This window comes from Passer montanus, unplaced genomic scaffold (genome assembly GCF_014805655.1).
Source record: "Passer montanus isolate IOZ18808 unplaced genomic scaffold, ASM1480565v1 scaffold23, whole genome shotgun sequence".
NCBI lineage: Eukaryota > Metazoa > Chordata > Aves > Passeriformes > Passeridae > Passer > Passer montanus.
This window is the reverse complement of record NW_024366926.1, coordinates 5,082,266-5,099,021: the sequence shown is the minus strand read 5'-3', so window position 1 is coordinate 5,099,021 and position 16,756 is coordinate 5,082,266. Positions and strand designations below refer to the sequence as shown.

Genomic DNA, 16,756 nt, shown 5'->3' with positions numbered 1-16,756 from the left:
AAAAATAAGAAGTAAAAGAAGCAGAAATATTTCCCAAATAGTTTCAGGCTAAAACTATCATTGAAGCTTTCCTTTGCCTTTCTGATAACATAGATAGAAGAGCATTGTCCTGGAGCCTGACACCAAGTAAATGAAGCTGATGGGAAACAAGACAGCAAGATTACAAAAACCTCATCATGGACTGCTTTTTACTATGCAATTTTTACAGACAGCACATCAAACTAGTCCATTTTCTCAGGTACTGTCACCACAACATGGGTACTTAGAGATGCTATGGGATGAACAGCACCAGGGAACACAATTTGCCATTTAGCTACAAACTTCAGAGACAGCTCTTGCCCTAAAGCTGCTGCCTCAGGAATTCCTTCAGTTCCTCCCTACCATTATGCCAGATCTCAACACAAATATTCTTGCATGCCAATGCACAAACACATAGTCATTTCATCTCAAAGGTATGGATCTCCATAAATATCGTTTTTTTGCAACATAGATTGTGTGAAGTTAAATGTCTTTGCTGGTATCAAATTCAGTCTGGAGGGAATGGCCCAAGACATAGTGAAGAGTGAACAGAAGTTCCTGCCAAGTGGCAGAGAATTTTCCTTTCTTGGCAACTCACGAGCACAAGAAACTGCTGGCATGCAGGTAACGCTTTCACTGTCCTCTGGAAGTGGTTTCTGTGGCAGCAAAGTAAGTGGAAGCATGGGATGGGATGAGATAAATTTGTTGGGAATGAGATAGGCAGACAACTACATACACAAAACAGAGTAGTCAGGGGTGGCCAGGAGTACATCCAAGTTGTTTTGGTGAGAAGGTTAAAGAAAGGAGGAGAACCTTACACCTGCCCAGCTATGAACTGGTGCAGCTGCCATGAGTGACTCCTCAGGAAATTGTATCAGGATATTCCTGTGTGAACTCACTCTCAGTTTTGTGCCAGTTAGACCCAAAACACTTTTAGGCTACCCAAAACACAAAAGGCTACTCTGCCTTTTGCTAATCACGCTTTAAAAAAGACACTTGTTTATTTACAAACAGAGGTAGATTACCAAAAAGTTACCATTTGCAGTAACCACTGTGTTTCTGAGCACATCTAAATTTTTATTTTAAATCACACAAAATACCTCTCTGCACAGTTTTAAGAAAATTCCAATGATTCTAAAAGAAGAAGCAGACAACAAACATGTGCCTTGCACAGCAGTCTTCCATTTTTATACTCAGTCATTAAGGAGGCAAGAATTCATGAAGACCTGAACCATATCACCAACCACCTCCTACCTTGCCCCTTACTCTTTGGTGCTAGAAAAAGTGCTTCCCTCACTCCTGGTGAAAGCAATCTCATTCTTTGTCAAGATGCTGGGAATAAGAGGGATCAAAAAAGATAGCTGCTAGAAATTGCTTTGAGTCCTTTCAAAAAGATTTATGAGGTAGAGTTTGGCCTCCTTAGCCCTATCACGAGTTTCTTCTTAATAAAGTTCAGCTCCTGCTCATATGTGCTTTGAATCTCTTAGTATTGAAACAGTTTTAAGAGGCAAGATAAACATTTACATACAAGCAGATAAGCAGTGAAAATTATGTGGAAATGCATCTGGCCTCGTTTTCATGCAGGTCTCCACGTGCCAGACCCGGCAGAGATTACTCAGCATCCAGTCATGAAAAACAGAGATCCCTTCAAGGGGCAGCTTTATCGACTGACAACTGTGGACTGGCCAATTCTATTTCATCAGCCCATTATTCACTGTAAATGTGCAAAAAAATCCGTCTGGTTTTATTTCTCTGTATGCATGAGGTATGAAAGGAAACAAAAACCTGTCTAAGCAAAAAGCAAGAGCATGACAAGAATATTGTTATGGTAAAATCACATTCTCACAGCTCAAACAGTCTCTGTTCCCTCTGCCTCACACAGATGTTTGCTAACACAATAGAAGGTCTCTCTCTGCACTCCCTCTCTCACATCAGATAAACCAAAATACCACTCGTGATAGTACAAGACAACACAGTTCCTTGAATTGAGTTACAGACAGCCAAGAAATCTTTCATTCATCCTGGACTTAAAGTTACTTGTCTCAAACAAGTAACTTGATGGGTAATCAGCCTGTCTACATGAAAAACAAGGTTTCTGAGCGGCACTTTGGAAGAGGTGAAGATCTTTACAACCAAAATAACAACTGAAAGACTTGATTTTCTCAAACACAAAGTCAGTATCAGTTGTACTTTTAGCATGGAAAAAGAAAATAATGCAAAATAATAATGCAGGGTAGAACTGGTTTGTAACTGAGGAGAATTTGACTTAGCCTTTCTTAGCTACATTGACCACATGGCCATTGTTCCAGCAGGCCTATGGACATATACACGGTACCCGTACCTCAGCAAGAAATGCTGATGAAGATTATTTAATGAGATATGAACAACTTATGTGCAGAGCAAGCTAAGAATATTAGTTATAGTCCATGCAAGACTCTGAGTAGACAAAACTCAGTGAATCCTTTTTAGGAGGGGGAAGAGAAAGACACGAAAAAAGCTGCTTCTTGGCCACATTTTCCCTTTTCTTCTCAAATGGAATGTTTAAAAAATGCATGGATCTCCAAAATCCTAAACTGGACAATCCCACAGCTATGCAGAGTTTGTCATTACTAGATTTCTCTTTGTACTCCCTTCTTTAAATATTGTGCAAGATGTGGCTGTTTGCTAATATAAGTAAAGTAGCTTTATTGCTGATACAAAAACCACTTCCTAACAGACATCAGTAAGTTAAACTGGCTTTTGGAATAGAACACTGGTCAGACCCTCTTCTTACTAGAAGCTGAATTACTTCTGCATGTTCAGCTGAGAGAAGTCTAGGGATGGAGATGTTCTGGTACCAAGAATATTTCCAGCCACAGATAATACTCTTCAGTGCAGACCAACTTGCACGTTGCAGAATGGGCTGAGTGGTCAGGTGGTGTTCAACACCCCATAGGAACACTGAACTGCCTCCCAGTACACAGAAGTTACATCGTAAGGAATGAAGCCTTTTACATATCCATGGGGAGCACACTCCCTTGTTATTTTACCATGCAAACTGTATTTGCAGTTACCACTCAATTTTTGCTGTGATGTGAATGAGAAGTGGTTGTAAATAAAAAGGATTCTGCCTCAAAATTGGGGACCAAGCTGGAAAAAATAGAAACAGGCACCATTCTAGTCATACACCACAAATATTTACTCCCTTATGTGAGCTGAGAGTGTGACACAAAATCTCTAATAGTCAGTGGTCCCCACAAAGAGTTTGCAACTTCCTGAACTAAAATACTAATTTAGAGTTGGACTTTTCTTCACGCCATGACTCCTCTGCTCTTTCTGGGAATTATGGAGATTTTAAAATATTACTGATTCTCACTAGCAGATGGTAGTAGCACTTTGTCAGAGCATTATTACATTTAAGTTAACACTTTGGAATTTTAATGCAACGGCTCCACAACTTACTGCTCAAACCCCTCCATAAAAGGGCCATTTCAAAGCTTGCATCTACAATTGCTGCCATCCTCTGGCTTCCATCCATTTTAAGAAGTGGCCTTTGAAATAGCAGTATTAAAAAATGATAAAATACTTTCATATCCAAAATGGTCAGGGGGAATTTGTGAAATGAACCATAACAAGAAACCTCTGTTCTATTACTAAAGCAATGCTGACAACAACATACATCTCCATGGCCCCTGCTCCTGAACCTCTCTCAAAAAACCCAAATGCTGGTTACTTCTGAGGAGCAGACATTTGTTTACTCATTGCACATGCCTGGAGGTGAGAGCAAAAGAAGTTGGCACACGCTTGTTCTGAAGGGAGGATTAGTCACAATGAAGGGATGAGGGCACCGGGGATGTTTCCAACAGCTTCCAAAGCTCCAACACCAGAAATTTCAATATTCTACTTGTTACTCCAAGTTAGTGGTACAAAATGATGCAAGGACCTTGTTTATAGAAAGTTAGCCCCTCTCTCCCTTTCATGTTGTCTATGGAAGTCTGTAAACCTAGTATTTTCTGAAAACACTTGTACTCCTTACTTGACTCAACACAAAGAGACAATTAATTCTAGCCTCAGGGGCATTTGGCAGTCTTACAAAAAATGGGGGGGAAATGCATCCCTTTAAAAAGTGCTAAAAAACCTCCAACCCCACAGTACTTTAACGAACAGACTTTTGTTCTTTTTTTTTTTTAATTACTAAATCCTGAGAAGATGATTTTCAGCAACAGCAGTTTCCAAATGCTATCATTATCTACCTTTCCCTGAGGAGGTATTGACTTCGCCATTCCATACATCATTCCCTGTTATTAGAGATCACTGATCTCAAACAGAAAAACATTCCAAAACACTACTGTCCCAATTCTTAATGTGTCTCATTTATAGGAAACACAAGCCACTGGCTGTGCCTTCACTGCCTTGAATGGGGGTTGGACAAGGTAGATGTTGACAGAAAACCAGACCAAATGAGGACATATGCCACGAGATGAGTGTGAAAGGAGATCCACTCACCACTCTGGAGTTTCACTGAAGAAAGGTGTAACTTTTAAAGCGAGCTATGCAGCTATTTGAGACGAGGAGAAAGCTAGCACTCGCCCCCTCATTCCCTGAAAGTCACAGCAGGCTGTGCATCCAGAAGCAGGCTGCATTATCTACCCTTTCCTCCCTCCCTAAATTAGGTCAAAAGTCAATGGAGCAGGAGCTGTGGCTGTGTGCATCCCTTCCTCCTACTCACCAGCCACAGAAGCTGAGTTTAAAAGGAGGCAAGGTACAGACCAGCCTGTGAATGGAAATGCTAAGATAGTGCCAAGGCACAGGAAGGCACAACACACTCAGAGTGACCCTGGGAGGAGAGGAGTGGAAGCTGACACTTCAGTACTCATTCTCTACATCTGTGTACAATGGTATTAAACAATACAAAGGTAAAATGGATCTTACGTCTCTGCCAAGTAACCAGGTACAATTATTGGCTGAAAACACCCCAAAAAATTAAGACCTATCACGCAAATCAAATGCTTTATGGTAAAACTATAGAGGCTAGACAGGGAGAAACAATCCTATTTTCTAATCTGTAATTTAGTTTCTGTAAAAGTTAATATTATCTTCTAGCTATATTGTTCTCAAAGCACCATTTGCATTATATTATTAAGCTTTTCAGTAATATTTGTGCCATTCCAGTATCTTGTTCTTCTGGATTTCCCAACTTTTCTCATATGTTTAGACATATACCTCCCCTACAAGGCCTGCCCCAAATATAAAGCCCAGTCTCCAAACCACGTAACATTTCCTGCTATTCCCTGAAGGTATCCTGCACTGCCCATCACTCATGCTAACCCCTCCAAATGTTTCCTGCACCCCTCCACCACCCAGCCAACTCCTACCAATGTTAAACACAACCCTCTAATCATTTTCCAAAGCTCCCACATAGAAGTCATCAACAGAACATTCCCCACAGCAGTCCTGCTCCCACAGCAGCTCTGTGGCAGAGAAATTTTTTTTTTCCCTATCCACTGCCTTCAGCCATTTTATTTAACACAGACCCTACACTCTTTGCAACACTGCCAAAAATGGGAGAACTTTTTCAAGTAAATGAGCATTTCTCATATATCTCTAGGATGCAATCCAATTCTAGAACAGGACAGCTACTTTGAGGAGCTGGATAATAATTTCTCTAGATTATTTCAATAATATTTCCACAGCAATACAAAAACTTAACGGGATTACCAAAGGAGGCTGCAGATACTTTCAGAATCACTGACTATATTTATCTATCTCTTTTAAACAAAGAAGGGATTTTTGCAACATACATTGTTCCACTCTCCAAAAAAGGGGTGTTTTCTTCCTATCTAGTCTTCCAAAACTGTACTATGAAATATTTGTCTAAGTGAGACAGAGAGTGAGAGTGGGCATGGTTATTACTTCCCATAACCCAGAGAGTAGCGTAGTGGCAACTGATGAGGTAAAGATTTCTTCTATTGGGCCAATTTTATCAATGTTACTGGCAATAACATATTGTAGGTAATAATTATAAACACATTGCTGCCCTTCATTTCTTGTCAGCTCTTTTACCTCAGCCCCAGATCAGGAACTTTTGATATCAGCCATGCAGCATCTGCCCTGACAGGACATCCCTGTAGACATTTCTACCTGCTTTCATCTCTTTGTACCCAAAATGATCATTCCCAAACATGAATGAGTGAATCTGCCTCTCAAAAGATCTTCCTTCCTAGTCTTCCAAAACTGTACTATGAAATATTTGTCTAAGTGAGACAGAGAGTGAGAGTGGGCATGGATATTACTTCCCATAACCCAGAGAGTAGCGTAGTGGCAGCTGATGAGGTAATGATTTCTTCTATTGGGCCAATTTTATCAATGTTACTGGCAATAACATATTGTAGGTAATAATTATAAACACATTGCTGCCCTTCATTTCTTGTCAGCTCTTTTACCTCAGCCCCAGATCAGGAACTTTTGATATCAGCCATGCAGCATCTGCCCTGACAGGACATCCCTGTAGACATTTCTACCTGCTTTCATCTCTTTGTACCCAAAATGATCATTCCCAAACACGAATGAGTGAATCTGCCTCTCAAAAGACACACGAGTCTCCAGGTGTACAAACCGAGCTGCAGAGAGATCCAAGCCCTTTCTTTCACTTCAGCTTCAAATCTCCTGACAGCCAACTTTTTGTTTTATATTGGTACAGCTTCCAGCACAGTGGGGTGCCATTTCAAGACTTGTATTAATGTTACGGCTTCCTGCCTGCAAGCAAAAAGCCTCCCAAATCTTCATGTTGTTACTTAGGGTGGAAACTAATGCCATCCCAAATTAGAGAAATATCCAGTCAAGTATTTTCAGTAAGCATAGTCTTCTGATTAATGAAAAAGTGTGTATTTATATATTGTATATACATACATTATTAATACATACCCCAGTGCTTGCTATCAGCCTGTAGCATGGAGCTAGAATAGCTCCAGAATAGTAAATTTTTGAAGCTATTTATAGCAAATGCATTAGTGGATATACTTCAATACTGCTTCAGCATATTTATTCACAAAGAGGAAAGCCGAAGGAAGACTACCTTTAAGAATTAAAACCAAATAAGTGGAATTGCAGAGAAATTTCCAAAGAAAAAACAGTTTTTATCCAAATAATAGGTATCTGTGTTATGGTGTGTTTAACTTTTTCCTTCCTGGATATTAAAAGCAGATATTTAAGAGCACAGAACACAGTGAACATCACAACTTCTTGCCATGAACCTGGAATATGAGAGAGAAAGAAACTAATAGAAACAGTAGAAGAGAGCAATTAATGTATTTTAATATGACCTAAAATAGCTATGACCTCATATTTTAATATTTAATGTGAGCAATTAATGTATTTTAATATGACCTAAAATAGCTATCATTTTCACTTGCATTTAAAAATGCAAATCCACTGGCCACACACTGCCACCACTCTTGATCAGTGGCTTCACTGATCAAGAACTGTGTCTTTTTCACTGTCTTCTTCCCTTTGACAACCCTCTAGTACATGACATGGTTTTAAAATGTTTCTGAAATATTTAAGTTGAACATTATAAAGACTGCAAGAAGGCAAAGGATAAATAAAAGCAACATCCTTGCTTAGTGATGTTTGGTCTGGAGATACCCCCACTGTGCTTTCAGCCCAGCCAGAGGCATTTTAATAGTGACTGTAATCAGTGAGATAACTCTGCAGTGGTGTCTTGGCACCTGAGGAATACAACTGACATCTTCAAAACATCCCAAAGGCTCAGGAGCCTGAGCTTGACTGAGATGAGTTCCTGCATGTTTTAAAACCAAAGCAAGTCTGTCATCAGGTTTGGGTCCCAAACATGGGTCTGGAATTGGCATCCCAAGGCAGGGAAGCCCCCCTGTGCAAAGTTACATTTCTCTACTTAAAAATGGGTTTGAAAAATTGATATATCTCAGGAGCCTGAACTTGACTGAGATGAGTTCCTGCATGCTTTAAAACCAAAGCAAGTCTGTCATCAGGTTTGGGTCCCAAACACGGGTCTGGAGTTGGCCTCCCAAGGCAGGGAAGCCCACCCTGTGCAAAGTTACATTTCTCTACCTAAAAATGGGTTTGAAAAATTGATATATCCGTGTATGTTAAAATTTGGCACAGCAAATCCATGCCTGGCATTCAGGTCTGCCGTTCTGCCATCCTCTGTTCTCTCCAGAGCTCCTTTCCACAGCACTGGAGCGGTTCTATTTGATTTTGATTTATCACAAGTGAATTATTATAATGAAATCACCAACTCGATTTAAGCCTCTGAGAAAGATATGGTTGGACTAACAAAAAATTGTTCTGCAAAACAAGCAATTATTGTTAGGTTCACTGGATATTGGCCTTAGCAATCCAACTGATTACAGAAAGTTAATGTTTTAAAAAGCAATGAAAAAATAAGGTATTAAATCCTTTAAATCTGCATGAAAGGCTCCAAGAGGAATTTTACAGTTATTTTCACTGCATATTTTATTAGATATGTGATATTTTATTCATGGGTAAAGCAAATATAACAATTAGGAATAATTAGCATTTCAGCACAGAGTGTTATCTGATACATTAAAATACACATATAACTCCTCATTTAAATTCTGTAGCCTGACATTTTTTTCCCTTTCTGGTTCCATTGAGCATAGCATTTGCAGGAACATTATACAGCTCCCAAAGAAATAGAAACAGACAGAACTAGTGTCTTTTGCCTTTGATATCTTATTTTCTTCCCCTCCCTGCATTTTTACTAATTTTCTTTTTCAATTTCCTCTTGAGTATATAGAGCTTGTCAGATAAACCCAGCACAACTTCCAAGAAACTTTTTCCCTTTCATCTTTTCTACCCAACTCCATCATCATTCCACAACTAATGTGTATAATGGAAATCTACTTTACATCTAACCCTGCTCTTACAAATCCATCAGTTTACAGTTGACTTAAACTAGAGTAATAGTCTCTGTTCCACCTCTTCGACCATAACTACACAGAAATGCTGTAGATACTCTATTATCCTTTCTCATTAAGTAAGTGTCACTTTTTATGAGTGCTTCTCTTTTTTTTTTTTTTTTTTCATTTAGTACAGCACTTACAGTTCTCAGAATATCCCTTCCTTGAGCTTTTGTGGTGAGTCCCAGACCAAAGCAGGAAGAAGTCTCTCCAGCTGAAGTGCACTCTGTGGTACAATACAGAACACAAAATACCTCCTTCTCTGAACTAAGTATATTATCACTGAAACTAGGACATAAATTCTGAACCTTACAAAATTACAGCAGTGCACAACATCAAATGTGCTCCCTTGCCAGATTTCAGAACTGTCATCCAAACACCAGCACATTTCATTTACTAACCTTCAATTTCAGCCTGTGTCCTCACCGTTAGAGAGATCACTTACGACTCTCCAAGTCACATAAGCCTTTATTAATTATAGTGGTTGCAGGCACAGGAGAATCTTTCCCTTACTCCATCAGCTCTCACAACTGCTTGGCCAACAACAACCGGAAACCAAAGCCTGACACTTGTATGGAAGAACAGCAGAGGAAACTGCCCTGACGGTGCTCCTGGGAAATCCAGAAAGATACAGCAAGAAAGACACCTTTTCCTCACTCACTCCTCCTCTAAATGCTTCCATTTCAGTCTAGATGTTTAAATTACTATGACAAGAATACAAAATTATATTCTGCTTCTGTAATGGGTGACAACAGCACTTCCTCTTCTCCACGTGCTGCTTCAAATGCACAAGTCAGCTAAAAGCTGCGCCCAGAAGGCTTTACCCAGGCCTTCCCTACCTGATTTTGAGGATGAATTAACCAGCACTCCACCAAACTTATCCAACATGCCTTTAGCACACATCCCATGCCACATGTCACACTGCACCCCTTCAGTATTGCACCTTTTCCAATACAGTCTGCTAGCCTAGAGAAGCAAGGAAACCATAGACAACATTACTATGAAAAAAGCCAACACAGCTCATTTTGGTAACTACTGCAAGCAACAGGACAGCAACTACTCCCTCATGGACATAATACATGGTGTAGGAGGATAATGTCACACCACAGAAGGAGAGGAAGGGCATCCGTGTGCAGGAAACCCTGTAGGAAGCCAGTGGCTACACTGCAAGCCTGGGGTACACAACACATCAAAGAAACATGAGCACAGCACAAGCAGCTCCCAGCCACTCTGTCAGGGTGCCAGCAACCTGCCTGTTGTGCTTTGCTTTTGGGCTGTGACAGTCATAGTTGTCTCTTGGCACTTCTAGGTAGCACAAACTGTATTTCGGGTTCTCATAGATGGGTGTGAGTATGAGCACAGCTATGAACTGGACTTTAAGGTTTATGGGATGCACAGGTGTGGAGCTGCTTTGACACACAAGCCAAGCCTGAATCTGAAATAAAAGTTTTCTTCAAAATTACACCAGCTTAGATAACAACAGACTTCTTCTGGAATTCAAATCTAACCGAAAAAAGAAAAAAAAAAAAGTGACAACTGAATTTGCAGATGCAGAAAGGTATCTGAATTTGCCTCATTACTAATGTATCACCTGAAATCAATCTTTGGCACATACTATGTATCATAATATATGTGCAAAACGTGTGCTCAAAGTTTGATAATTTTCTTATAATTGCTCAAAATATTAGAATACTTTTTTCCTTTTCTTATTGGTCACTTGTAAGTCCAAACATCAATGGTAATTATCTGTTCCTAGTAAGTTTTTAAACACTGAAGATAAAAACAAAAATATGTTTGGAGTGTGTGTAGATGGAAAGAATGTTACCATCTTCTCATATATAAACCAGGTAATTAAGAAAATTTATTCAAAACCGATAGTTAAATAGAACTACTCTTTCACATTAACTGTTTTTGAAACCATTTTTTACTGTGCTGAAAAAAAAATCAAGCAGTGGAGTAGCAGTAACAAAGAGTGAAAATAGAAACCTCAACTCAAAAGGCAAAAGCCTCCAATAAATTTCAGCCAAAACCAGGCTGTCATGGTAGATTATAGATAGCTATATATCAAATGGAAGAAAATGATGTAAGTTCAAGTCTATATCTAGGGAGTAACCTAATGGCTTACAGAAGTCATCTCTTGCCAATACCACTTGCTTTCCAGGGCCAGGGAGTGGAAGAGAACCATACTTAATGCCTTTGTTCATTAAGTTAAATGAACCTTAGTTGGTAGGTTTATGTAGTCACAGTCTTGAAAGATTTTTCTCCAGTGTGTTTTTTCCAAGATGGCATTGTGAGAATAAAGGCTCAGTGCATCCATAAGTAGTCATGTGAGAGCACAGAGCAGCAGCAGTGATTGCCATGTCAGACATTTGTTAGGGCACCACTTGAAAACGGATGGTTGGTTTTGGTTTTTTTTTCCCTCTGCCGTTATCAAGGACAAAGAACCTGATGTAACACTAAGAGTTATTTAAGAACATGCAAAGGAGCTGCCTGCTGTGGTCAGCAATCCACAGGCTCAGTTTAAAATCTTCTGAAGTCAATGTAGCCACTCACCTGGATTATGACAAACTCTGGATCAGGCCCTGATGATGAAACACTCCAGAAAGCAGTGACACCTAATGGCAAACATTCCTTTGGATGATGGCAAACCCTAATCCGTGGCATGCAAAGTCATCCCTCTTTAGCTACAGAGTAACTAACACACCTCACAGGGACTGAAGTGCTGCCACAAATCCAAGCACCTGGGAAAGTGTTTCGGAAATAAGGCACACAGAAGCAGAGAGTTTGAGCATTTAAGTAGAACAGTTACTAACAGAGCTCCTGGCTGCTCAGCCCCAGCACACCGGGTTCCAGGTCCCCACTCAGAGGCGTGTTTAAAATAAGCAAGTAACCTTCTCACATCCTAGAGCAGGGACAACAGGGACCTGAGTGCACCCCTGCAGGCACTACAGGCACACAGAGATTTATTTGTTTTTAATAAATCCTCTTTTGCTTGCTTCTCTTGTGCTTTACAAATGTATGTGAGAGTACTGTGATGAACAGTTAGTGGCGTACACTACATACCTCCTAATGAGGCTTCACCAATAGCACAGCAAATTAAATTCCTATTACCAATTCACAACACAACCCCAGCTGCACTGTAGCACATCAGCTTACAAGAAGAAATGAGACAGGCATCCCACCAAAAAACCAGAATCCCTTTCCTTCACAGAAAAAAATTACATTTTAGTCACCACCAATATCAAGAGAAGAAACAAGCAATAGACCCCATGCTGGAATTGCCTTGATAATATGGTACAGAAGAGCTTAAAGGTGTGAGCCAAAACTCAGGACCCAGCAATGCTGGGAACTTGTCCAACAAAAGGAATGCAGCAGTCCTGGCCTACAAAGTCTAAAAGCTGAGAGGAGTAAGGTAAGGGCAGAACTGATTTTCTCTTTCAGGAAGCAAAAATGACATCTATAAATACATTAAAACCAGACATATAATTATATGTAGAAACATATATCATACATAACTATATCCATTAAAATTAAAAAAGCCAAGGCAGTACACAGTTGACTGTGTATGACTAAAGTTACTGATAAACATAAAAACAAACTTCAGGTAATCAGGGAGGCTGACTTATATTAGCCTTCAAAAATACTGTAGAGTATTTTTTCAGCAAAACTTTTGTACCACACTATGTGCCTGCTGCCCTAGGTGGTTTTGCAGCACCTAATACACATATATCTGCCTATGTGTTTCCATAGGCATAATAGGAAATCCATAAGCATGAACAGATGTATTACTATGTATTTGTCAGGGGAAAATAATGAGCACAAAGTACAAAATATAAAAGCATGAGACTATCAGCAGTAGAAGATACAAAGCATACCCAAATTGTGCGGTTGACAAGGAATGCCACCTAATCCCTGCTTAATTAAAACACTGTTCTAAACTCCTGTTTAGGGAGTGGGGAGTGTGGGACGACTGATGTATGAAGGAAATATCAGGCAGCGTAGCTAATCTCAAAGACTTGGGAGCTTTCGAGCTACATAAATCAGAGCGACTTTTTGAATAGCCTCATAAAACACAGAATCATTACCATTCCACTCACGACTTTCAGATTCTTCCTACAGCATACAGATCATTAGGAAACTTCTAAGCAATCAAGTAATGTGGGACTGATGAAATTACTCAATCAATGCATGGGCTGAGAGAAGCAGCATAATACAGGATTGCACAGTTTTGACATGGTAACCCTGCCCCTTTCTCTTTTACATAAGGGTAAGGAAAATTATAGTGGAGTCGATTCATTTCACCATTTTCACAAGAGTGCTTAATGTAGTCTTTCTGAACTGCCAGTTCCTATTTATAATAGCAGGGCAGCAGAAACGTACAGACTATAAGCAGCTCTACCAATGTTTAAAATATGATACAGGAAAACCTTTCTTTTTAAATGTGCACATGTAAACATGCACAGACCTTCTCTAGAGATCAAAAGCAGAATCTGTACACAGAAAACAGTAATATGAAAAGGCATTATCATAGATACCAGTCACTGTATCCCTCCCACTGACATCACCAAGTCGTTAATGCCTACTCACTAAATTGTAACGTTTTTTTGGCATTGTCTAAAAGAGGACTGATAAAATATTTTGAGACAGAAAGCATCCTTTTGCAGGAAACACATAAAATATAGGCAAGCAAGAGAGTCTGTGCATTATATTGAAAAAAGTACGTACTATTAGGAAAATAGTTATGCACTGGTAATATGTTATTTCTTATGACCATCTGCCCCTCTCAAACATGGGAAAATATATTCCACTTGAATATCTTAGCACTGCAGAACGAAAAAAAGATAATGCATTTATTCTGTCTGTTGCCTAAGGCATCAGAACTACCTCTGGTAGTATTTCTCTTCCCTTGAACTGAGCATTTTGTTTTTTTCTTTGGCTTTGTGAGTTCCTCTGTAGTTAATTTCTTCATAGAGTACCCTGCTACTGCTTTTTGTCACTCATTTAAATAAATACACTTTATTACTTATGCCTAAATATTTTATACATTAATTTATTTTATACAAGTGGAAGAAAGCAAAAAAGGGTCAGAAGATCAGGTCACAAAATACAGTGGTGTTACCTGGGGCCAAATTTTCATCTGTGAGCTGCGAACTTGGCATATTTAGCTGTGTACTCATTTACTGTTAGTTCTGATTTCAGATAATTTATTTTCAGTATTTTTTATTTTAGTAGATGTAAATCTCTGTGTACCAGTTATATAGTTTGCCATTTTCATGGCAGGATAAACCAGTCTATAAAAAGAGCTAATCCCCTTGTCAACTGTACTAATTGTCTCTCAAGACAAATTGTGTGAGAAGCAACTGCTTTGGTTCTGCTAGTTGGGGTTGTTGGGGTTTTTTTTGTTTTCAATGACGATTTACTGTGTTGATGTATCTAATCACTGACAGCATTATTTAAAAAAAATAATTAAAATGTGCTGCATTTATCATACTAAAGAAGTAAACCAAATAAATTTTCATTAACGCGAGGGGAGAAATGCTATCGTCTCGCCTGGCGGCAGTGCAAAGGCACACGGCTTGGCCAGCAGCGCTGCCCTAGCCAGGAGAATGCGAAATAGTGGATTGCAAAGAAACTCCTCATAAGCTACATAGTCAAAATTTCCCCCCAAATCCTAGGATGTAACCGTTTGCTACAAGCTCTTAAGAAAGAAACTCTAAGACGTAACTGTCTCCTAGTGTCGCTTTAAGAGTCTGCAACTGGGAAGAATTTAAAAAGTCCTTCTCCCTTTAAAAGGAGGGCACAGAGCGCTACCTCCCCGCGCAGTATTTGCTGCTCCAGTCTCACACAGCCAAAAGGACTGACCCCTGTAAAGTTGCGGTACCTAAGGGGAGCGCTGGCTTCTGGCCTCGGGGACAGCTACACGGAGGGCTGGCGCACCGCTGCCCCAGAATCGGTCCTGCAGGAAAGCTCCTGACGGCCGTGCTTCCAAACGCTCTCCCCGCTTCCCCTTTCACAGAAACCCGCTACGGATCCCCACGACAAGCCCCGGCAGACATATTTATAAAACCAGCCCCGGTAGAGCGGCAGCTGCCCCACAGCCGGGGCCGGCACGGCCGCAGGAACCTCCCCAGAACCCCGGCGGGACCCTGCCCCGAAATGCCCCTTCCCCGGGGCAGCGCGGCGCCGGCCGCCCGCCCCCGCTCCGCCTGCGTGCGGCGCCTGCAGATGGGCGAGCGGCCGCGGGGGAAGCGCCCTCCTCTCCCCATCTCCGCTCCTCTCCCTCCCCGAGCATCCCCGGCCGGCGCAGGGGGGCCACCCGCTCTCTCCAGCCGCGGGAACCCAGCGCCGCTCGGCAGCGGGGCTCGGCGCTTCCCAGGGATGCGCCCGCCGACAGCGAGGGCAACCGTGCCAGAGATGGCTCGGGATAACGGGGAGCGAGGGCAGCGCCGTGCACCGGCATCAACCCGAGCTGCCCCCTGCCCCCGGGGCGCAGGGGAGGCCGCTGCCTTTGCCGGGAGCGGCGGCTCCGGGAGGCGCAGACGGGGCCGGGGGTGGCGGCCGGGATGGGGGTGCCGGACGGCCGGAGCCCCCCGCCCCCGCAGCCGTCCACGGCAGGGGAAGCGCTCACGTTGCCAAACCACCTGTTCCGCCGCGGGAGAGGAAGGCGGGGAGGGGGGTGTGAAGGAGGGAAAAGTGTGGGGGGTGGGGGCTTTGCGTGGCTGTCACCGTGGTGTGAGGAACACCGGGAGGCGTGGGGTGTCCCCCGGCCGAGGGCGAGCCGGGGCAGGCGGAAAGCTGGCTGGAGCTGAGGAGCGGCGGGGAGGAACCGGGGAAGTGCCCGAGCCCTGGGCGCCCCCATCATCAGCCTCATCAAAACCTCAAGGTCTAAAGCACGCACATAGCCCGCCGCCAAGAAACCTTTACACAGCGCAGTAGGGGAAAAAGAGGACGCCTGAGGTCCTGGTGGAAAGCAATTATAAGAGAGGACTAAACAACAAAAAAAAAGCAAGCGAGCAAGCGATAAAAGACAGTGGGGACTAGGAGGGGAGGGGGGAAAGCCTTCCAAGAGAGGAAAGGTTGCAAAGGAGAGCTGGAAAAGTGTCCAGCAGCACCAGCAGGCGCAGCACCCCCTTACCGATATGAATGATTGAATCTGCAATCGCCGCTTTCCAGGTTCGAGTCCAACAGACGGACACGACCAGGATGAGGGAGAAAACTTCCATGTCCTCCGGAGGTCCAGGCTTTATAACAACAGATCTCTTCGCCAAACGGCGCTGCCGCGGAGGACAGTGCAGCGCAGGAAGCCCAAGAGTTTGAGGTGCAGCCGGAGGAGCGTGTAAATCCCGATGGCTGGCGCAGAGCCGCGGCTGGTCAGGGAGCGAGCCCGGGGCTCCGAGCGCTTCTCTCCTCGGCGAAACCCCGCGTCACTTCGCGGGGCTCCTGGGCAGCACCAGAATTGCTGGGAGCGCCGGCAGCAAATCCATCCAGCCCGGGCGCCGCCGCGGGCAGCAGACGCCTCTGCTGGTCAGACAATCCCCATCCTTCCGCCGGGTCCAGGGATCCGCTCGGTCCCGCTGCTGCACAGCAACTTCCAGCCCTCACCACGCACACGCTCGCACACACGGGCACACACGCACACACACGAGCAGACACGCACACACCAGCAGACACCCACAAACCCTCTTGGCCAGAGAAGCCCCAGGAGCCCGCAGCAAATAGCTCGCCTTCAGCGAGGTGGGAGGAGCGGGCGACCGAGGGAGCAGGCGATCCCGCTCCCGGCAGCCAGATTCCTGCAGGAA

General features: G+C 42.7%; 1 protein-coding gene across 2 annotated transcripts in view; it reads right to left on the bottom strand.

Annotated features, from left to right (window-relative positions):
- Positions 1 to 16,251, bottom strand: part of GRID2 (glutamate ionotropic receptor delta type subunit 2) — a 680,978-nt gene extending 664,727 nt beyond the window's left edge. For both annotated transcript variants that reach the window (XM_039710747.1, XM_039710749.1), the window contains exon 1: positions 16,093 to 16,251. In XM_039710747.1, coding sequence (XP_039566681.1) covers positions 16,093 to 16,180 — 88 coding nt within the window. In that variant the 5' untranslated portion in view covers positions 16,181 to 16,251. The remainder of the gene's footprint in view (positions 1 to 16,092) is intronic.
- Positions 16,252 to 16,756: the final 505 nt, after the last annotated feature.